The sequence below is a fragment of the Megalobrama amblycephala genome, linkage group LG9 (assembly GCF_018812025.1).
Source record: "Megalobrama amblycephala isolate DHTTF-2021 linkage group LG9, ASM1881202v1, whole genome shotgun sequence".
In the NCBI taxonomy this organism is placed as follows: domain Eukaryota; kingdom Metazoa; phylum Chordata; class Actinopteri; order Cypriniformes; family Xenocyprididae; genus Megalobrama; species Megalobrama amblycephala.
In genome coordinates this window covers 18293510-18316347 of record NC_063052.1, presented here as the reverse complement: position 1 = coordinate 18316347, position 22838 = coordinate 18293510, and the positions used below count along the sequence as shown (strand labels likewise).

Sequence of the window (22838 nt, the reverse complement as noted above, 5' to 3'; positions counted from 1 at the left end):
ATGTCGTTCCAAACCCTTAAGACCTTTGTTCATCTTCAGAACACAGTTTAAGATATTTTAGATTTAGTCCGAAAGCTTTCTGTCCCTCCATTGAAAATATATGTATGCTATACTGTCCATGTCCAGAAAGGTAATAAAAACATCATCAAAGTAGTCCATGTGACATCAGTGGGTTAGTTAGAATTTCTTGAAGCATCGAAAATACATTTTGGTCCAAAAATAACAAAAACTACGACTTTATTCAGCATTGTCTTCTCTTCCGGAATCCTTTCCATTGAATTGATTCCATTGAATTGATTCCATTGAATCCTTTCATCTGTCGGCGTTGGTAATGCACTTTTACGTCGCTGTGGTTGTTTTTGGCGATTAGGACATCTGCGATATGCACACTTACGCACCATTTTAAAAAATATAGCAATACCATAATACAAACAATGTAGAATAGCTTGAATACAGCGTGCGTCTCCCGCAGACTGTAAACAAAGCTCTGGCACACCAGATAACACGTCAGCAGCGTTACTGTGGAGTCGTGAAGCACACTCCGGAGCAGAAGGGGGCGGTAATGCACCAATAAGCTAGATGCCAACCACCGTAAAACAGGAAAGAAGAAGAAGAAGCGGAGTTCCAGTTTTACGGCAGTTGGCATCCAGCTTATTGGTGCATTACCACCCCCTTCTGCTCCGGAGCGTGGTTCACGACTCCGCAGTGAGGCTGCTGATGTAAGACGCTGCTGACGTGTTATCTGGTGCACCAGAGCTTTGTTTACAGTCTGAGGGAGACGCACGCTGTATTCAAGCTATTTTACATTGTTTGTATTTTGGTATTGCTATATTTTTTAAAATGGTGCGTAAGTGTGCATGTCCTAATTGCCAAAAACAACCACGGCGACGTAAAAGTGCATTACCAATGCCAACAGATGAAAGGATTCAGTTCAATGGAATCAATTCAATGGAAAGGATTCCGGAAGAGAAGACAATGCTGAATAAAGTCGTAGTTTTTGTTATTTTTGGACCAAAATGTATTTTCGATGCTTCAAAAAATTCTAACTAACCCACTGATGTCACATGGACTACTTTGATGATGTTTTTATTACTTTTCTGGACATGGACAGTATAGCGTACATACATTTTCAATGGAGGGACAGAAAGCTCTCGGACTAAATCTAAAATATCTTAAACTGTGTTCTGAAGATGAACGGAGGTCTTACGGGTTTGGAACGACATGAGGGTGAGTCATTAATGACATAATTTTCATTTTTGGGTGAACTAACCCTTTAATGCATTTTGCAATGTTGACATGACGCGATCCACTGTGTTTCGCTAAACATCCTCACAGCTGCCTCTGTAGATTTGCTAGTAGCATAGTGTTGTTTAGTGATGTGAAGAGCGACAGGTAAAATGCCAGAGTCACGTGATTTCAGTAAAGAGGCTTCAGTAAATAAGTGTTTCGAAATTTCAATAGTTCACCAGTGGGGGGCGTGACTTCGGCAGTTTGAGACACGCTTCAAACCACTGATTCGAAACAAAAGATTCGTAAAGCTTAGAAGCTTCATGAAGCAGTAATATCACTAGATATTGTTGAATAAAGTTGTTATTTTGTTTTTTTGCCGCACAAAGATTATTCTCGTCACTTCGTAACATTAAGGTTGAACCACTGTAGTCACATGAACTGTTTTAAATATGTCTTTAGTAGCTTTCTGGGCAATGAAAGTGTTAATTATCTTGCTGGCAACTTTACCAAGCCATCGGATTTCATCAAAAATATCTTAATTTGTGTTCCGAAGATGAACGAAGGTCTTACGGGTGTGGAATGACATGAGGGTGAGTAATTAATGACAGAATTTTCATTTTTGGGTGAACTGACCCTTTAAGTACATGAAGAATAAATAACTGCTATTTGCACCTTTAAACTTTAATGCTTAAAGGGATAGTTCATCTAAAAATGAAAATTCTGTCATCATTTACTTCATATTTCGAAGAATTTTTGTGTATACAATGACAGTCAATGGGGTCCTGGTACTATTCTAGTACTATTCATTTTGGACCCCATTGACTTTCATTATATGGGCAAAAAATATATATATTTGTTCAAAATATCTTCTTTTGTGTTCCACAGAAAAAAGAAATTGTGGTTTGGAATGACATGGAGAAACCAGAATATCACAAGGAGTGGACTCTTTTTCTTCAGAAATGTGAAAGTCTAGCTTGAACTACTTGCTTTTGCTCAGCACATTTGGTCTCTTTTCTCTCATACAAAACCTGACTGACATGCTTCAGGAAATAGCTGCAAGGAGAGAAAAATAAACAATTTCATTCTACCATGTTTCTTTCTCTGCACCTGACGGATTTCATGAGCTTGTTTTGTATTTCCACTAAAAACACTGTCCTCTGTGTAATTTTGTCCCAACAAAGATTAAATTGTGGGCTGTGTCATATCCTGCCCTGCAGGCCTGTCTAACATGACATCATGTGGTGGGAAATTTGTTTTGTTTTGTTTTTACTGTTTAATGCAATACCATTTAATGCCAGTCCAAACATGAAGCATGCACGCATAGTTTCACACATCACTTGTATGACATCTAAACATTGTTGCATTCCAACAGTATATGATAAACATTCTAATCTTTCATCTGCCAAAGCATCTTGAACCATCCCGTAGACTGGCCTACATTAATATTCAGATAAACAGCAGTCGAACCATGTGCAGAAACCAGACTTTTTCCCATGTGCACGCTCTGGAATCTGTGGTATGATTAATTGAAAGGCTGGTCGACAGCATCTCTTGCGTTTTCAAACATTATGGAAAACCATCTGGAATTGAAATATTTTCACCCCTCTGGGTCGCGTGGCATGGCTTGACTCCGGTGGGCTACACCCCATTCTGGTAGTATTTAAAGAGGGGCTCTCTACTCTTCACTTCACTACAGTCCTGCAGTCTAACCGTGATCACAGACATCAGAGAACCAAAACAAACCCGTGGAGTGTGCTTCTGTAGGGAACTCTTTGAGGAAATGGCTGGAACAGTATTCATCAGATCATGCATCATTCTCTGCTTGCTTATACATACGGTGAGTGAACACAGCAATTATATATTCAAAATAAAAGGACCTCTTTTGCTATATGCAGAATTAACATAAATTTGCTGATTTGATTATGTAAGTTAATTATGGATTATTTTACTATTGAAATTACATAATGAGATATACACATATTAATTAAATAAGTGTACAAGTATGTTCGTGCTATAGTGAGTGAGGCATTTAGTTGGGGATGTGGTTAACATCTTAACTATAGTTTTGGGTAATTATTCTAATTAGATTTAATTTAATGCACTCTAATAAAGTTTCTCATGATAATGAGGAGATTATGTAAGTCTCTATACTGGTTTGTGTTCGCATGTGATGCTCAAAACAGTGATTTCAATGCAAACTGAATCATTTGAATGAAAAACCTGTTCTACATACTTTTAATGTATAATATTATACAAGTAAATATGCAATAAAATGTATTATTATTATATACTGTGTATATATTTAGTAGGCTATAGCAGTCACATTTTAAACCAGTCATATTTATTATTTTAAACATGTTTCTTATAGTTATACTACTGATAGTTATAGTTATAGTTACATAATGTCATGTTAGACATGTTAGACAGAAAACATCACTTCCCAAGTTACAAATCTACATAATCTGTAATGCATTTTATCCCCCCTGTGGCCATCATGAGTATTGCATATGGACATGGATCATGTCAATTAATTTGTCACATTTTAGAAAAAAACTTTTTGCATGCTCTGGAATCTGTGTAATGATAAAATTGTTATTACCACAGATTTATGAGAGAACGCTTCTATGAGGGATTGCTAAATCTGCAAGTTGAAACCCTAACATTGTGTCATTGTTTCTATGCAGGCGATGTGTCAGGAATGCTCTCAGCCCTGTGACTGCCCGGCTGAGAGCCCTTTATGTCCTGTAGGCACCAGTCTAGTGCTGGACGGCTGCAGCTGCTGTAAGGTGTGTGCCCGACAGGCAGGAGAGCCCTGCTCTTTCCTGGAGCCATGTGACCATCATAAAGACCTGTATTGTGACTATGGTGTGCTCAGTGACACTGAGACAGGCATCTGTATGGGTGAGTATATGTTGTGTTTTGGAATGTAATTTACATATTTGTTATGTAAAGAGGAGAAGAGAGAATGTATTGCACTACACTTTTTGTCCACAAGTGGGAGCCTGTCATTGTTATGAAGTTGTCTTATGTCTGTTGCATGTGTTGCAGCTCAAGAGGGTCAGACTTGTGACCTGGGGGGCGTGATTTACCGCAGTGGTGAGACGTTTCAGCCCAGCTGCAAACATCAGTGTGTCTGCATGAATGGGGAGATTGGCTGCGTGCCAACCTGTGCCAGCAACATACGGCTGCCCTCTCCAGACTGTCCCTACCCACGACGCGTCCAGATCCCTGGAAAGTGCTGTGAGGAGTGGGTGTGCGACCAGATCCCACAAGAAGACACCTTCCAGTCAGCAATGGCTGGTAGGTCAATCGGCAAGTCAAATTTTCTTTCATTTTGCTTCACTATGTTGAAACAGCTGCTCCTTCTTTCAATCTCCCAAAAGCCTTGTCATTCGGTCTGGTGGAGAGGGGAAACACCTATTAATAAAATATAATGAAATATGGTCCCGGGCCCTGTGAATTTCCACAATTTGGGTCCTTTTCTATACCAAACTTATTTTACTAGCTGTTCTGCATGACAGTATGCTTTAAATTTCATATTATTGGCACTTGCACATGAATTTAACATCCACTTTCTCTTCTTTCAGCATATAGAGAAATAACTGATCAGAGTGTCCAGCCTGAGAGCGCAAGAGACAACTGTATCGTTCAGACCACTGAATGGAGTGAATGTTCTGCAACTTGTGGCATGGGTTTGTCCTCTCGTGTAACCAACGACAATGAGCAATGCCAGCTGGAGCGACAGACCCGCATGTGCATGATCCGCCCCTGCCATGCAGAGCTGGAAAAGGACATAAAGGTAAGATTGGGTTGAGAGCACAAAGTAAAGCTGAAAATATAATTCCCTTATCCACATTTCACTCCAGACTGTGGACAGTTACCATAAAATAATTTTCGCCCTCTGTGTAGTCTGCATGCCCTGGATGTGTCCATCCATGCTCACGATCAGAGTATACTTTGAAAGGCTTGCGTGAATGTGTTTTACACGGACCGGAACGTGGAAAATTAAGTATACAATGGGCCTTAAGGCTGAAACTACGAAGCCCTTGACATGATATTCTGGGGAAAAAATAAAAGGCATTGAGGCCACATATTAAGAATTCGTTCCCCACGACTTATTCATTGTTTCCTCATTTTAGTGGCTATGTTTTACTACTTTGTTCTCTTGTTTTAATTTAGTTAAATCATGGCCATGATGCAAATAATTAATATATTGTGAAAACAAACAAGTACAAGTTGGCCACGATTTACTTAAAATGAGAAGAGTAGTTACTACACTCTAAAAAATGCTAAACAATGCAAAACAACCCAAGTTGGGTTGAAAATGGACAAACCCAGTGGTTGGGTTCACCCAAAAATGAAAATTATGTCATTTATTACTCACCCTCATGTCGTCCCACATCTGTAAGACCTTCGTTGATCTTCGGAACACAAATAAAGATATTTTTGATCAAATCCAATGGTTCAGTGAGGCCTCCATAGACAGCAATAACATTCCCTGTTTCAATGTCCAGAAAGCTACTAAAAACAGTTCATGTTACTACAGTGTTTCAACCTTAATATTATAAAGCGACGAGAATACCTTTTGTGCGCCAAAAATAGACATGAACGACATGATATAATGATATAAATGATATAATTTTCATTTTTGGGTGAACTAACCCTTTAAATGTTTGCTCAATGTGCTGGGTAGTTTTATTTAACTCAACTATTGTTTAAAAATATCTGTATTGCTTGCTTAAAATGGCCCCAAAGTATGTTGGAAATTAACATGTATTAATATGTTTAATAAATGAACATTTATTAATAATTGTAATTCTTGTAAATAACTAATAATTAAACAATAAACATTTAGTAAATTGCTTATCAATAAATGTTCACCTTTTGATTATTATTGTTGCCTCTAATAATTATTTGAATGATTTTTAATTAGACACAACAAATAGTTAAATAAAACTGCCCAGGATGTGGGGCAAACATTTAACCCAACCATTTTCAACCCAGCTTGGGTTGTTTTTAATCCAGCATTTTTTAGAGTGTACAATGTAGGGACAAATTCTTAATTCGTGACCATGATTTTTTTTTTTTTTTCATGTCATGTGAGGGGCTCTATACAAAAAATACTTCACGCAAGTATTTTATATGTGATTGCATGAAGTGTGAAGTGTGTCGCAAGTCATAATGTAATGCAAGTATGCATTGTTGCATAGTGCAGTATGTTGGCCATTAGTGTAAAATGTGTTGTTGTGCAGTTCAGGTCAACTTCTAATTTGGTTCCTAAAGAAAATCTGAGCAATTTTGTTAATCAAACTAAACTAATTAGTTATGTTAGTTAAACTGTCACCATGTTTTCAAATTTAATGGCACAACATCTTTTGAAAGTAAAGATGAAAGTTCAGCGCGATGTTGTGTCTGCATGCGAGAGTGATTTAATTGCGGAAAATGTAGTATACCTGGGCCTTTACTCTATCGCCTCCTTGAATAGGTTTAAGGTTTGTTACCGTCAGAGTAACACAAAAATGCATAATGTGTTTAATGCGTGCATGCAGAGTTTGTTTCTGGCCTTGACTTTTTCAGTAAATCCATCAAAAAAACTGCTTAAATATTAATAGCCCACCTCTTCCCCATTACAGAGAGGGAAGAAGTGTGTGCGGACCCCAAAGAGCCAGCGCGCGATGCGTTTCGAGTTGTCTGGATGCCAGAGTGTCAGGCTGTATAAGCCAAAGTTCTGCGGGGTGTGTACAGACGGCCGCTGCTGCACGCCTCACGCCACCGCCACAGTCGAGGTGGAGTTCCGCTGTTCTGAGGGCGACACTTTCAGGAAGAGGATGATGTTTATTAAAACCTGCTCCTGTCATCACGATTGTCCCCGTGAAAACGATATCTTCCTTGCCTCACACTCACGGAGAATGATTGGGGACTATGATAATGACATGTGAGGAGCTGTCCAGTGTAACATACACACACTGACAATCAAGCACATGTGCACATGAGGCAGCTCCGTGTTTTACTGAACCCTGAAATACTCACGTCCTGTGAGCATAAAAAACTAGAATGTTTGACATGAAGCGGGCATTGATAATGGCCCTGCAAAACTTCTCTTCTTTTGTTTGTATTTTGTGATGCTCTGAAGTCATCTGGCTGTTTGACTGGTCATGCTACAGCAGACCTGAAGCACTGAGAACTTTGTGTTAATAGGATAGTTCACTCAAAAATTATAGTTCTGTCATCATTTGCTCACCCTCATGTTGTTTCAAGCCTATGAACTGTTATTTTTTTTCTTTTTTCTTTGTTTGGAACACAACAGGAGAGTTTTTGAAGAATCTTGATGCAGCTCTTTTCCATACGATAAAAATTCACAGTAACCACATCTGTAAAACTTAGAAAAGGACCACAAAGACCCAAGGAAATACTACAATTTTTACATTATATTAAAAATATTCATATCATAGATCTGCATAATTAACAAAAACATTTAAATCGGTAACAGTTTGGTCACTATGAACTGTTATTGTATAGAGAAGGGCTGAATGAAGATTCCTTAAAAAATCTCCTTTTGTTCACTGGAAGAAAAAAAAAAAAGACATAATTTGGGTTTGGAATAGTGACGTTTAATAATTACACATATTTTTTAATGATTTGCATTATTATTATTATTATTATAATTATGATTATTATTAATGATTATTTTTGGGTAAACAGTTCCTTTAAGACATTGTGTACTAATGGAGTAGTTAATTTCAAGAACGTTTTCCTCAATACAGGAATAGATTTAAATGACAATAATGTAATCATACAATTGATATGTATTTTTTCATTAATTTGTAAAATGTCATTGAGTCATCTTTATTTACAATTATTTTTACCTTACAACAAGGAATAATATTTAACAACTGACGTAATAACTTTTAATGTTTGTATCTAATTGAATCCAATCTTTCAAATATGAATATCTAAAATGAGTCCCAAAGTATTTTGGGAAGAAAACATTCCAACAAATGAGGCTCAGATAATGAGATACTGCCTATGTTGTTTACTGTTTATTTAATACCAAATGAATGGAAAAGAATTGAACAATGACGAATACACCTTGTGTAAATACTGTAAGAAGACCGTGTACAGATTGTACTAATTTATGTAACTGTTGTTTAACTCTTAAACGTAGTTTTGTATGTGTACTGTATTACTCTGTGTTCATTGTAATCACCTGGCAATGATACAAGCGAGTTATTTTCTGATGCACTTTTATTTTCCAATAAAGAAATTATATTTTTATATATACTCTGTGAATTATTGAAGTCACTTAAACCTACAAAAAAGGCAACTGCACATGTAATGTGATTACATAAGTATAATTAATATACAGTTATAGAAGTCTAAAGATGTAAAAGTGCTGTTACTACACAATTTGCATGGCCCTGTCTACCAAGCTCACAATAACATCACTTTGGCTGCATTTACATTACATGGTTCAAGTGACCCAATTCCATTTTTTTTCTCCCATGTGGCACAGATTGGATATGACCTACGAACATGTAAACAGGAAAAAAGCACATGGATTCTGATATTCTCAGATTGGTTTCAGGCCTCATTCATATGTGGAAATAAATCTAAATGTGAATCAGATACATGCATTTGCATCTGCCATGTAAGCAGACAGATCGGATATTCCCCTGTCAATGGCGAGTGACGACAACAAATGCGATCACATAACTCTTTTCAATGCCCAGTGCTCTCCTCTTTTTTTTCTCCACCTTAAGAGACCAATGTATTGCTGACCTTTAAAGATGCTATGGAAAGCAAAAGCTATTATCATTTGATCTGCATCCATTTCAAATCGTGTCGTGCCGTGTTTCGCCAAGTGTATAGTGTAAATGCAGATATCAGATATGGGTCACTTTGAATAGAAGATGTAAGCTGGTCGTATTGGACACAGTTAACAAAATCAGAATTGGGCATCAAGAAATGCAATGTAAATGCGGCCTATGAGTCTTACTCTATCCTTATGTTCTAACTTCTTTGTTGTTATAAATGAACCTTAACAAATGTTAAAATAATAATAAAGTTACATGAATTGTTGGAAATAATATGTAATATAAAATGTCTATTTAATTGATTTAATAATTTTCACTAATATAATCAAATCAGCAATTTCAGCATGTGATCGTGTGGTAATGATGTGATTGCTTGCACACTGCATGTAAAGGACTTATAAGTCTCCGCCATACTGAGTTTGATGCAGAGAGATGGTGAGAGAAAGAGAGAGAGATGGTTCTTGATTTATATTTCTGGCAGAGGCTAAGGATGCTGCAGTTTTTTGTTATATCGAGATTATCTTACTGGTAGGCGGATCATTCAGCTAATCTATAGAATGACTGTCTCTCTGCCGCTGAGGCAGTGGCTAACATACCACAAATATTTGTTTACCCTTTTAATAAAATAATAATGAAAAAATCTGGGTTAAAATTAGACACAACGTAAGTAAATGGGGCCAGTTTGGCCAAAACATTGACAATAGTCATTAGTTGTGTTCCAAATGACGTACTATACACTATGCACTACAATGCACTATGTAGTCAACCAGTTAGTGTATGAGGATTTAAAGGATTAGTTCACCCAAAAATGAAAATAATGTTATTTATTATTCACCCTCATGTCGTTCTAAACCCATAAGGCCTTCATTCATCTTCGGAACACAAATTAAGATATTTTTGATTAAATCTGATGGCTCAGTGAGGCCTGCATTCACAGCAATGACACTTCCTCTCTCAAGATCCAGAAAGGTACTAAAACATTTAAAACAGTTCATGTGAGTTCAGTAGTTCTACCTTAATATTATAAAGCGACCAGAATATTTTTTGCGTGCCAAAAAAACCCAAAAACGATTTTTCAACAATATAGTGATGGGCCAATTTCAAAACACTGCTTCGGAGCTTTGCGAATCAAATCAGTGATTCGGATCTCCTATCAAACAGCTAAACTGCTGAAATCATGTGACTTTGGCGCTCCGAGTCACTGATTCGAGTGTTGATTGATTCACAATTTTTTGGAGCACAAAAAGTATTCTCATCACTTTATAATATTAATATTTAACCACTGAACTCACATGAACTGTTTTAAATATGTTTTTATTACTTTGAGAGAGGAATTGTCATTGCTGTGAATGCAGGCCTCACTGAGCCATCGGATTTAATCAAAATATCTTAATTTGTGTTCTGAAGATGAATGAAGGCCTTACGGGTGTAGAACGACATGAGGGTGAGTAATAAATGACATTATTTTCATTTTTGGGTGAACTAACCCTTTAAGTGAAGTGTCCATCATTCCACACTTCTTTTGTATGTGAAGTGCACTTTTCTTTTTGTAATTTTCATTGTGAACACATTACTCACACTATATATTTATATTACAAAATGGCATCTATTGTGCGTTAATTACATGTACTGCTTCAAAAGTATCAAAAGACTATTAAACTGCCTAATTCATGATTACTTTTATAATGTTGTTTTGTACTTTTTGAAGCTTAAAAATTTTGGTTGTGCAGATTTTCAGGGGATGGACAAAATGATGAGAGAATAGGCCTATAAAAAACGTGAACAGAAGTCTTATTGGTTTGGAACAGCATGAAGGTGAGTGCATTTTTACAGAATTCTTAACATCCCTTTTCCTGACATGACAGTAATAAATGAATCATTAATATTGAATGATTGAAGGCTTCACTTTAATTCTTTCTTTTGATATTGTTGTTGGGCATTTCGCATACTCCCTCCTGGAGTATCCAAAGATTAAAATGTCTTGATCAAGGGCTCAGTGGTAGTTCATAGATTAACCCTGCTGGGATTTGAATCTAACCAGTTTCCCACATCTTTAACCACAGTTTCACCCACACCGCAGAAAAGAAATCGTGATTTGAACATTAGGGCGCATCATCAGAGAAGAGCTGTGACGCTCGCCTACGAAAGAGCAGCACAGCGTCGACAAAAACGAGTATTATTATACTGGAAAACCACAGCACAGGGAGAAAGGACAGCGCCTTTTCTTTGCCTCAGGTAAACACTTACTCTGGGTTAGCCATTTAAGCCGGCTGGTCAGAATAATGAAAATAAATATCTCTGACTAGTATCGTTATTTCGAGTACAGCAGGTGTGACTGGTTATTTCTGAGGTGTAATGTTTGTGAGGCTGACTGACAGATAATGTTGCTATAGTTACAGCGGTGACCGTTAGAGCGGTTCGAGCTGTCAGCCGGATCAGCGCGTGCATTAGACCGATCTAAATAAAAGACGTTCAACTGCGGAAACAGATAGATATGATCATTATGCTCATTGTTAAGGACGTTACTGTTACTGCATTATGCTCCCGTGAGAGCTGTCATTTCGAAGCCGTGCTGAATTGCTGTTGTCATTTTATGTTTTATTTTGTAATATCCGACCACTTTCAGTTAGTTTCTGTCGTGTAAAAAACACAAATTGAGGCATATGGCTCCATATCCACCCGTGTCAGCATTTGTGAGTTATGTAATATACATTATTATCATGGTGTTATTTATCGTACTGCAGAGAAATGAGCAATCTCTCGCCCATCTCCCCCTCGATTAAATGTCGTGTGGATTTAAACGTGCTCAAGGGAGGGAAAAAACAAAACAAAACAAAACAAAACAGTTATTGTTCATTAGATTGATTTTGTTTTACCGCAACTTTGGGCATTTGTGCATGGATACAATCTCATGTGCATGGATCTACTGTTTATGGTGAAAATAATTGGTTGAAGCATAAGAGTGTTTGTATATTCTAACATGACATTAACAGGTCACAAGACTCCCTGGTTTTGTCTCCTTAAAGGTGCAATATGTAATATTTTTGCAGTAAAATATCCAAAAACCACTAGGCCAGTGTTATATATTTTGTTCACTATCTTAAATGATTCCAACTATTTGTAAATCGTGAGAAAATTGCAATATTAACCAAGGCTCCGGGACGTGTGAGGAGTCGCCGGTTAATTGCAAATGTTTTGATACATTTGTAGACAGAAAACGAATTATTGTTATCTCAACACGTTTAGTCTTATTGTTTAAATCTAATTTTCTTGATTTTTTGCGAGTACCATGCTTTACCATGCCTCAGAGAAAAACACTATTTTGTCAAGTAGCTAACATAGCATAATCAGATGCAGCTTTATTTTTAGTAACAGTAATACAGCATTTTCTCCATCATACGTTTTAAAATTAGTTGCATTCCATTTATCAACACAAGTCATCCAGCATTTAATATGATATTCTAAAATCGATCTATCTTACTGCAGTGTGCAACAGTGTCTCACAGCAGCCACCGAGCGAACGCACAGAGTAACGTTAATCATTTTAAACACTTTCAAATGTATCTAATATGATAAACAGAGCTGCGTTACCTCATACTCATGACTGGAAAAGCGGAAGCGGCGCCGGCGACTGTGGCATAATAAAAGTTCTGCTACTCGTGAGGCGTATGTTGCGCAATCGCTCCAGCGGCCTCTTTCAGCTCCCACAACACTCGGTCCTGCTCTGCTTCATACTACAGTAACATTAATAATCGCATCCATGAACATGATTTCTTCCCAAGTCCAATTCCTATTCTTTTCCACTGGCCGTTGAGTTTAAGACCACATGTCCCAAGATTCCGCGCTCAAAGTGGCGTCATCAAGCTACGCCTTTGTTTTGAAAAGGCCTCTAGTGACCTCTAGTGGACAGAAAATATTACATATTGCATCTTTAATGGTATATGAATTATGGTATTGTGGTTGACAAAAGGTGTTTGAAATGGAACCCCAAACTGCAATGGCACTAACTAGCTCACCAGCCCTGAAAACTGAATTCAAAACCCTGGACATACAAGCCTTTGAACACAGAACACAGAACACACATGGATTAATGTAGGCCTACTATACAACAACTTTTTAAATGCCCATAACCCTTTGAAACATAATGTTTAACAGACAACCCTGACAGCAACATAGGCCACATTCACACAGCAGCAGAATACGATTGTCAGTCCTGTATTTGAGTCCTTAATATGGTTGCGTTCACATGCAGTACGGTTATTTACGGGAGTGACAACCGCATTCTATAACCGAACTCAAACCTGTACATTTTCAGGACTCACAACTGCATTCTTGGAATATTCGCGCTGTATGAATGGAACAGGACTGGACAACTAGTTGTCTGTCACGTCATACAGAGCGAGAGAGCCGGTGTTTTGTGTGTGGTTTCGCTTTCAGTAACTTACTGCGACAGAGATGTGAGCTGTACGTCATCTTAAGGTGTTAGATCCAGTCACTGTTCTCCATCGGAGCAGCTCATGTCAGTTTTGTGTTTCTTTTCAAATGCTGTGTATGCGCAAGATGTCGTAAAGGACGTGACGCATGTGCACTGCAGCGGTTAAACACTCCGGCTAGCGTGTGTTTACATGCTGCTGTTTGTTAATGAAGTTTTGATGGATGAACTCGCGGTTCAGTTAGTCTCGTCATGTGAAAAGTGATAATACTTTTCAGTTTTATGGACGTTGCCATCTTTAATATTACTTTGATCACTGCCATCATGGTTACTAGTAAGAGAATACAGGCTTGACTCTCGCTGCACGTTCATACAGACAGTGTTCCAAACGCTACTGAAAGTTGCTGTGTGAACGAGACATTTCAAGACTCACACCTGTAAGTAAATGCGGTTGTCAATCCCAAAAAATGAATGTGTGTGAATGTGGCCATAGTGTCGGCCCAGATCTGGCCCACATCTGCTCCGTGTGTAATCCACGTACCAGATGTGGGCCGGATCTGGGCAAAATGTATTATTAAGGACCAGAGAGTTTTTGCTTTGCATTAGGCTACACCATAGGAAATGGCTCAGTTCCAATCAAACAGATACATACATAGAGAATCGCATAACAAGTACAATATGCTTGGTTTATTGCACAATGTGCAAAATGTGTACATTTAGGGCTATAGAGCTTATCACTGGGACAGTACCCTTAAAGGCCCACTGAAGTGCCTTAAAACGCACTGTGTTGACGTAATTTCCTCTGAAACAAGAAGACAGGGCGGGACATATTGAGCAGGTCCTCCCCTTTTTAAAAATGGCCAATAGTGTTTCATTTATATCACAGCTAGCCAAAGCCGTTGTGCTTGGCAAAGCGGCATTTGAAAGCTTATGACAGCCACAGTGTAATAGATTCCCCTTTTAGATTTAATATAAAACTGTTACTACAGCAAAACACATGCAAAACCATGCTGAGGATGTGTAGTTTGAAAAGTGTGTAATTTATACTGGATCATTCTCTGTCCCCTATATAGTGTACTATGTGCCATTCACCATATAGAACATAGCAGGGGTGTAGTCTAGTTTTTTGTAGTGAGTATACTGTGATTTTTCCCTCCCAGCCTCATACCCGTCCCAGAGCAACACCCCATAAGCACCACCACACTCACTGATGCTAGCATCTGATCTAGGCTACATGTAATTGAGAGCATTCTGAAAGACTGCTTATGTGTCATGCATTGGATGCGATGTATTGGATGGTTACGTATCCTCACGCTTTTTTAAGTGGGTATACGGAAATCCTTGACCTTTCCTAAAGCATATACCTGCATATCACGTAGACTACACCACTGGAACATAGTAATTGTGTGAACAAGTGACTGATTTCAGCCATAGCTTCATCATCTATTTATAATGTAGGGGACAGGACACTTCAGAATCAGATTCTTGAGAGCATTTGATTGGACAGAAAATCTGATGAGAAGCTGAAGTGCAGCTTGATGTCATCAAAATCGCTGATTCATAGTGGCGGAAGTGAGAGACCGTATGCTTTGAACGCTTATATCTTCTAAATGTGAATTTTGTCATTGTTTTGGAGCACACTAGATTATAGATAACCTTAAGGCTACCAGATTCATACTAAAAGCTAAAAAACTTTAAACTTTGCACCTCAAGTAGCTATCCCTATGTTCCCTTAAAGCACTACTATGACATTTTTTTGGGTAAATAAGGCACAAAGATGTCCCTTTAAGGGTACTGCCCAGGCCCCAGTGACAAGCTGTTGTACCCCTAAAGAACATTTTTTTTCGGAGAGTGCAAGAGTGCAGGTTATATGAACATGTTATGTAATGTATTAAAGTGCAGGTGCATTAGGGTCTGGGCATACACTAGCCTGGAGGTTTATTACTTTCAAAGTAGAAATTGTTGTGGGGTAAAGCTGCTTTTAAAGAGAGATGCTCATGTGTAGGCCTACATTGTTTCATAAAGTGCAGAGTAGCTGGAGTAGATCTTTATGGTTGATCTTTTAGTGGGATTTTGGTGTTACAATAGATTTGAGAGTAAGCTTGAAATAAACAACATGCTTTATAGTGTTTTTGAATGTTATCTTTGTGCTGCTTTAATGATGTTCCCACAGCATTGGTATTTATGAGTCCAATAATAGCTGTGTCGTTTGCATATCTGAAGATTTTTTGTGAGCTGTAATGTGATGTGAAGTGGTTTGTCTAGAGACAAAACAACTGAGATTAATGTTAAGTTCTTAAGGCTGACTGCTGATTGTCATATTCACCATTTTTCAAGGTTTGAAATTGTAATCATATACAGTTATTTTTCTGTCCTTTCATGTCTGATTTTATACCCATTCTTTCATTTTTTTAGTCGTTTAGCACATAATGATATATGGGTTTATCTTGAACTTGTTAAGTTTAACATATTAATATTTTTGTGACAGTTTTATGCTCTTTGACAGAATGGTTTGAATACATTTTTGGACAGTTAAGCCATGCATAAAAGTGTATTGCATTAGACCAAGAGGCATTTATTTTACAAAATAAATTATGAAAATGAAGTATCTAAGAATTTCTTCTTTCAAGAAAGTCATACAGATTTGGAATAACATGAGGATGAATAAATGATGACAGAATTTTCATTTTTGGGTGAACTATCCCTGATGAAATACACCTGTGGTTAGTTTACTTAGGACACCTGTGTGAACTTGAGGGAAAAAATGACACAGAAAAGCAAGATGTGTTTTTTATTTAAGTTTTTGAATTAGTTATTTAGTACAATTCCATTCCTACATTTTAAGCATGATTTAAGTGTCCAAATATGTTTTGGGGCTAATATGAAGTAGGGCTGCACGATTTGGGGAAAAAATCTAATTGCATTTTTTCTGGTTAAAAACAAAAAAAAACAAAAAAAAAACAAAACATGTCTTTAATATGAAATATGAGCGTCTTATGCATCCACTGTGAAAAAAACAAAACAAAACAAAACAAACAAAAAATGTATGGAGTGAGCATTACTGAGCGCTAGAGGGAAGCCAGAGGGTGCCCTAATGCAGAAACGCCAAAACAGAAGTAATATAACATATAATGTTCCAGGAAATCCCTAATATGGACTAAGGCATCAAGCTATCACTAAAGCTAAAAAAAAAAAGAAGATAGAAAAGCTTTGACTGATTAAACATGAAGACAATAAACACACGACTGCGACAATATATGGTTTATCTTCTTCAAGCCTTCTCTTGTATTTTCATAATAATATAAAAAATAAAGTATATTTATAATGCAAAGCTAATCAACATAGCCTTTATCAATGTAGAGAATACTATAAAATAATATATTGTCTGCCTTATTCAATGATAAAAAGCCACAATAGCTCACAAAAAGAAGTTATTTCAAACACTCGACTGACGTTACGAAGTGAGTTTGGAGTAAAAACATGTTCCCATTCAGTCGGTCACGTTCGACAGACCGACGAATAGGAATCTCTCTAGAGAGGCCAATCTGCTTCGAGTGTAACTAAAACAAGCCAATACACATTGGCATGCAATCATATGCAGCAGCTGCTTGCCTCGCAGCGCGGGTATTTAATGAGCAGCAGGTGCGTTGCATCTTCAGCTTTTCGCTTCGGAGCCGAACGGTTATGTTCCTGTCTTATGGCAAGCCTCTTCTTCAGTGCGGGCGTACAGCACAGCAGCGAGCGGGGTCGAAGTCCTCTCTTTTTTCTCTCTTTGTGTTTGTGTTTGTTTTTGCCCTTTGAGTAAAAAGCTGTTCTTTCAGCTTAAAAAGGCTGTTCTCACAGCCGGTAACGGTGTGCTTTTAAGCGCTAAAAAGCCGTTCTGATGGCCGGTAACGTAGCATTCACACGGGGCGTCGGAGTTAATGCTTCTCATTTACTTTGAATGGGTGACGTCATGCATTGCCGAACTGAATTGTGGGTTCCGTCGCATCGCTTCACTCGCATTACTTTTAAGAGCAAGTCCCTGAAAGAGCTTACACAAGTAGAGTTTGCGTCTTTTTAAAGATGACTAGGGCTGCCCCTTAATAGTTGACTAACCATTAGTTGATTAAACGAGGCTTGGTCGAGCAAGATTTTATTAGTTGGTTAGTCGCAGAAAAAAAAAATCTCCACAGGAAGTGGCGAAGTCACGCAGTCCGTGAGGGGCAGATTGTTAACGTCAGGAAATCCAAACATTCGCACATCTTTCATCGACCTCAAATATGGCTTATCACTTGAAAATTGCAAGTAGTAGCAACTTTACAAGTCACTCGCTCTAATGTTAGCCTAGTCCTAGTTAAATGTGCACTGTTATTAGGTGCATATCCAGGAGTTTGTGTGGAGAGCACGCTTTTTGCATGACATGGAGGCGCCGGTGCGATCACTTTTGCATTTTAAAATACTCCATTTTAGTCATACAGATAAGAGTAATGCAAACTGTAAATGGTCTACTTTTATTTCTGTAAACTCACAATAACAGCAAAAAGGATGAGCATTTGTAAAATGATGAAAACAATCAGGATGCGCTTTCTGTCGTCTCGGTCTCAGTGAACTTGAGCACAAAATGAACTGAAACTCAGCGTATACTTGCTTCACAAACACGAAAAATGTATCTATAGAAAGCTTGACGTCTACTTTTTAACGAACAAATTCAAACGGAAAATAACTATTCTTAGATTATATCATCCATATGAAACATGCATATAGGCGCGTCCACTACTGAAGAGATGAGGAGTCAGCATCGTTGTGCAGCCGATCCCTCACTCCTCTTGCACTCCACAGCCAGTAGAGCGCGGTGGGCCATCTCAAAGGTGTGCACCATACGTATCCTTCGGAGATCCCCCCCGATGAAGGGATGTCAATAGCTGCATCGGAGGGTGAGCCTTATTTTTCTGGAGATGACGAGTCGGTGCAGTTGCCTCTTTCGGGAATGGTAACGGTGCCCAATTTTGATCCGGAGATGATGGCTGTGCTTTCCCGGGCTGCCAACAGAGTCAGGCTCATGTGAAATCCTCCACCGTGTCCCAAGCCCTTGCGGTTGCCCTCGGGGTGGCGCATGCTGGTTCTCAGCCACCCACCCTGGTTCCTTTCTTCCCAGAGTTGCATGAAGAACTCACCGGTACATGGACGTAGGGATGAAACGGTTCTCGGGAAAAGAACGAACTGTACTGTTCTGCACACTCGGTTTGGCACGCACTTACACCGCAGTTCATCTCATATCTGATGACGCATACGCATCTATTATATGGTTTGTAGAAAATAAATAAAACAGAAAAACGGAGTTAGGCTAATGTATGTTTCTGTCGATGGATATGCTTTCTGGCTTCCCCTAAACTTTGTTCAATGCGAGTGCCATATGCTTTATATGACCAGTCATTTACGGCATAATTACCTGAGTGTTAGCGCGCAAGTGCAGGTGAGACCTGAACACCGCGCGTTGCTATCTGCATTTAAACTAAACTCATTTAAGCCTTGCCAATTTAAACATTCGGGTGCAAGCCGCGAAAGAGAACTTAAGCGCGTGCTGTGAGAATATTTGTGCACTCATCCGAAGCATGCACGCGTAAGCGCGTATACAGCGCACAAATATTGAGGTCTCTTTCAACGGAAAAAAATTCAATTCAATTCACTTCAATTATGTCAACATGCCCGTCTTGGCAAGTATGCTAGCAAGCATTGTCGGTTATGTCTTAAGTTAACTTGTACACTCAAGAAAGAACGCATGTGTTCAGTATCAGTCTACTGATTACTGTATTATGTCTTAAAGAGACAGCAGCCCTTGCATTCCTGCTGTCTGAATGTGTTTTATAATGTTTATCAAACAACAAAAGACAAGGAAATCACTCATTGCTCATAACTGAATAGTAATTTAATAATTAATAATGATTGATCTTTATTTATTTACCGTGGAACCAGGTAGGTCTTGCACAGCACACTTAGACCCCGCTACGGGCCGCCTCGCAGAGAGAAGACCCCCGAAGATGTTCGATCAGGGTTGTGCTTTCATTCTTACAGCAAGGGTTGGAGCGTAGACTGTCTCCCTCCACCCTCAAAGTTCATGCTGCCGCAATATCCGCATACCACGACCACATCGATGGCAAGTAAGCACGACCTAGTCATCATGTTCCTTAGGGGGGGCTCCCTTTGAGCCCTTGCAGTCAGTAGACTTTAAGATTCTGTCTATGAAGATTTTGCTGCTGGTTGCATTGGCCTCCATCAAGAGAGTAGGGGACCTGCTGGCATTTTCGGTCGACGAATCATACCTAGAGTTTGGGCTGGGCGATGGCCACTGAGACCCCGGCCTGGCTATGTGCCCAAGGTCCCTACCACTCCCTTCAGGGACCAGGTACTGAGCCTGCAAGCGCTGTTTCCAGAGGAGGGAGACCCAGCCCTGGCTTTGCTCTGTCCAGTCTGCGCTTTACGACTGTACATAGACAGAACTCAAAGCCTCAGGACCTCAGACCAGCTCTTTGTCTGTTACGGAGGCCAGCAGAAGGGAAAGGCTGTCTCCAAGCAGAGGATGGCCCACTGGATAGTAGACGCCATCGCCTTGGCTTACCAAGCACAAGGCGTGCCCTGCATGCTCACTATACGAGAAGTGTTGCATCCTCCTGGGTGCTGACTCGTGGCGCCTTGCTGACAGATAGGTGTCGCCCAGCCCGCAGCTCTACAGATAACACGTTCACTAGATTTTATAGCCTTCGTGTCGAGCCGCTCTCCTCCCGTGTTCTCACCTCAACCGGTCAGAGGCATGGAGAGGCCCCGGCTTAATGTCGGCTTGCTGCGCTTCATGCACTTATTGCTCCAGAGAGTCTCTACAAGGCAGACCCTGTTGAGTCCTCCAATTACCCTTCAGCAGCCGGACGTAGCGGAACATCTGGTGCCAGACCTATACTCCATTGAATCCTTGAGAACTGGATTTAGGCTGGGTTCCATATGTGTGACCCTACTGGGATCCCATATGTGTATTCCACGGTTGCTCCTAAACGAAGCCTGTATCTTTCCCTCTGGGAGAACCCACCTCTCATCGAGTTGGAATCACCCCTGTTCATAGATATGAAGTACAGCCCTACGGGTTAGTTCATATTTACTTCTCCACATAACTTCTTCTGGGAAGGATGTGGCTTCCGCAGCGTTCCTTTCCAGTGAAAGGGTATGCTTTCCCAGTGTTATTCAATAGTCTCACTGAGTGGGTTTTTTGAGGAACAGAAGTGATCGACACTCTCTGTGTTAGCCCCGTCCCACCGTCCTTAGGCAAGGGGGTACAGGAGGCTTGCAACAGAGCGCTGGAAAGGGGCAGCTCCTGTGGCGCTTTGGTAGGGATTCCTATTCGTCGGTCTGTCCGATGTTCGTCGAACGTGACCGACTGAATGGGAACGTCTCGGTTACAAAGGTAACCCTTGTTCCCTGAAGGAGGGAATGGAGACGTACGTAGCGTTGCCACAGTTGCTGGACCCCGCTGATGCTACTGCCTAACCTGTTCAGCTCCTCAGCGAAAACCTGAAGATGCAATGCACCTGCTGCTCATTAAATACCCATGCTGTGAGGCAAGCAGCTGCTGCATATGATTGTATGCCAATGTGTATTGGCTCGTTTTAGTTACACTTGAAGCAGATTGGCATCACTAGCGAGATTCCTATTCGTCAGTCTGTCCGACGTACAGCTCCGTTCCCTCTGTCAGGGAACGAGGGTTACCTTTGTAACCGAGAACTTATTAAATGTTGTCTTTTGTTGGACAATAGGTTTATAAATGCTTCGCCTTACAAGTTTGGGAAGATGTTTGATGCGTGTTGGTTTTTCAAATGCACATTATAAGTGACAGAAACCAGAGGCCAGTGTCTAAAGCAGTGTTTTCCAACCCTGTTCCTGGAGGCACACTAACAGTAAACATTTTCCAAATCTTCCTAATCAAACACACCTGATTCAACTCATCAATTCGTTAGTAGAAACTCCGAGACCAGAAATATATGGTTCAGATAAGGGAGACATTCAAAATGTGTGCTGTTGGTGTGCCTCCAAGTACAGGGTTGGGAAACACCGGTCTAAAGCATGTGTGAAATCACACCAATGGCCGACGGCAGTCTCATGGATGTGACATGAAGTGCCTGGCCATATTAAAGGATGCCTGTATTAAACCTCATCAACTTTGTTATCTTCAGGAAGCCACTTTGCTTGTGTGTGCAGTGTTTATTTCTTTCTATAAAAAAAGAAAAAAAGAAAAGAAATGGCAATACCCTGGACAGTTTAGACCATGCACATTGTCGTGTCCTCTGTTTAACAGTGGTGGGAAGAGTACTAAAACATTTTACTTAAGTAAAAGTATTGCTACTTAAGAAATAATTTACTTGAATACAAGTTGAAGTACTGAAAAATAATATAACTCAAGTAAGAATAAATAAGTGGTTTTCTGAAAAACTACTCAAGTTACTACGTTACAAAGTACTTAAGTATTATTTTTCTATTTTTAAACAAAATGAGGCGATGTGAGCAATATATCTCACATCAGAATCCTCCCAAATTTTACACATTTTACAAATTTTGCACCTTTAATGTATTAGGTTAACTTATTTGGCTTGCTGTCCACTGATGAGGGGCTCGATGAAGCAGATTCAACTCGAGCTCTGATATACCCCTACAGTGAATAAATATAGGATATTACAAAGGGCAAGGTATCTGAGATGAAGGTGGAGTTTGGGGAGGTGGAGGGATGCTGGAACAGCTGAGACTGAAGAGAGGAAAGCAGCTGCTTATATACTCTGGCTGTTGATTGAAAGATTAGATGGGCTCGCTCCTCCCTAAGTAAAGTTTCTAAATGTAATTTAGGGAGGAGCAAGCCCATCTAATCTTTCAATCAACATTGAAATATACATATACATAACTATGTATGTTTATGTATATACATATACATAACTATGTTTTCAGTGGTACATAAAGACCTAACATAATGAACCATTATGTTTTTATTACCTTACAATGAGCCATTTCTATCTCATACACCGCATGTCAAGTCGCAATTATGTGCCAGCATGTTTCTACAACAGCCCTAAACAGACAAACACTCTACAGAGCGAGTTTCGTCACTATGTTGTTCTTCTAAATCGTTTGTGTTTTTAGAGGCAGCTTACATCGTCACTACGTTGAATATGCACAAAGTAGTAGTAGTAGTAGTCGTCTGGTTTATTGGAAGCAGAGACCGTTCTTTGTTAGAAGTAAGAAGAAACCTCTCTGCTCTCTCAGATGATGATGTGTCGACCAGACAGCCACTGTAGCTTCTCTGAAAGGTAGGGGTGCGAGGGGTGTGCGGCGTTAGTTGCAGTTCGCAA

The 22838-nt window shown here is 39.4% G+C and overlaps 2 protein-coding genes across 4 annotated transcripts in view; both read left to right on the top strand.

Moving 5' to 3' along the window:
- The first annotated feature begins 2765 nt into the window (after nt 1-2765).
- Nucleotides 2766-8507, top strand: ccn2b (cellular communication network factor 2b). Of its 2 annotated transcripts, none has more exons than XM_048201973.1 (5): nt 2766-3067; nt 3915-4131; nt 4279-4530; nt 4818-5029; nt 6864-8507. In XM_048201973.1, exons 1-5 carry the CDS (start codon nt 3011-3013, stop codon nt 7167-7169), a joined length of 1044 nt encoding a protein of 347 aa, XP_048057930.1. In that variant the 5' UTR covers nt 2766-3010; the 3' UTR covers nt 7170-8507. The 2 variants fall into 2 exon arrangements, with proteins under 2 accessions (XP_048057930.1, XP_048057929.1); XM_048201972.1 differs by having other exon boundaries at nt 2777-3067; nt 4279-4542.
- Nucleotides 8508-10793: 2286 nt separating this feature from the next.
- Nucleotides 10794-22838, top strand: part of epb41a (erythrocyte membrane protein band 4.1a) — a 100889-nt gene continuing 88844 nt past the window's right edge. The window contains exons 1-2 of one of the 2 annotated variants that reach the window (XM_048201969.1): nt 10794-10859; nt 11108-11279. The gene's annotated coding sequence lies outside the window, so the exon portion shown is untranslated. Of the gene's footprint in view, nt 10860-11107; nt 11280-11411; nt 11738-22838 lie in introns of those variants that run through there. The other variant, XM_048201970.1, reaches the window with a different exon arrangement.

Bases quoted from the DNA above. Each gene is read 5' to 3' on its own strand.
- ccn2b (XM_048201972.1), top strand. From the start codon at position 3,011: ATGGCTGGAACAGTATTCATCAGATCATGCATCATTCTCTGCTTGCTT. The intron at 3,068-3,914 runs GTGAGTGAACAC...GTTTCTATGCAG, and splicing joins TCTGCTTGCTTATACATACG to GCGATGTGTCAGGAATGCTC. The intron at 5,030-6,863 runs GTAAGATTGGGT...TCCCCATTACAG, and splicing joins AGCTGGAAAAGGACATAAAG to AGAGGGAAGAAGTGTGTGCG.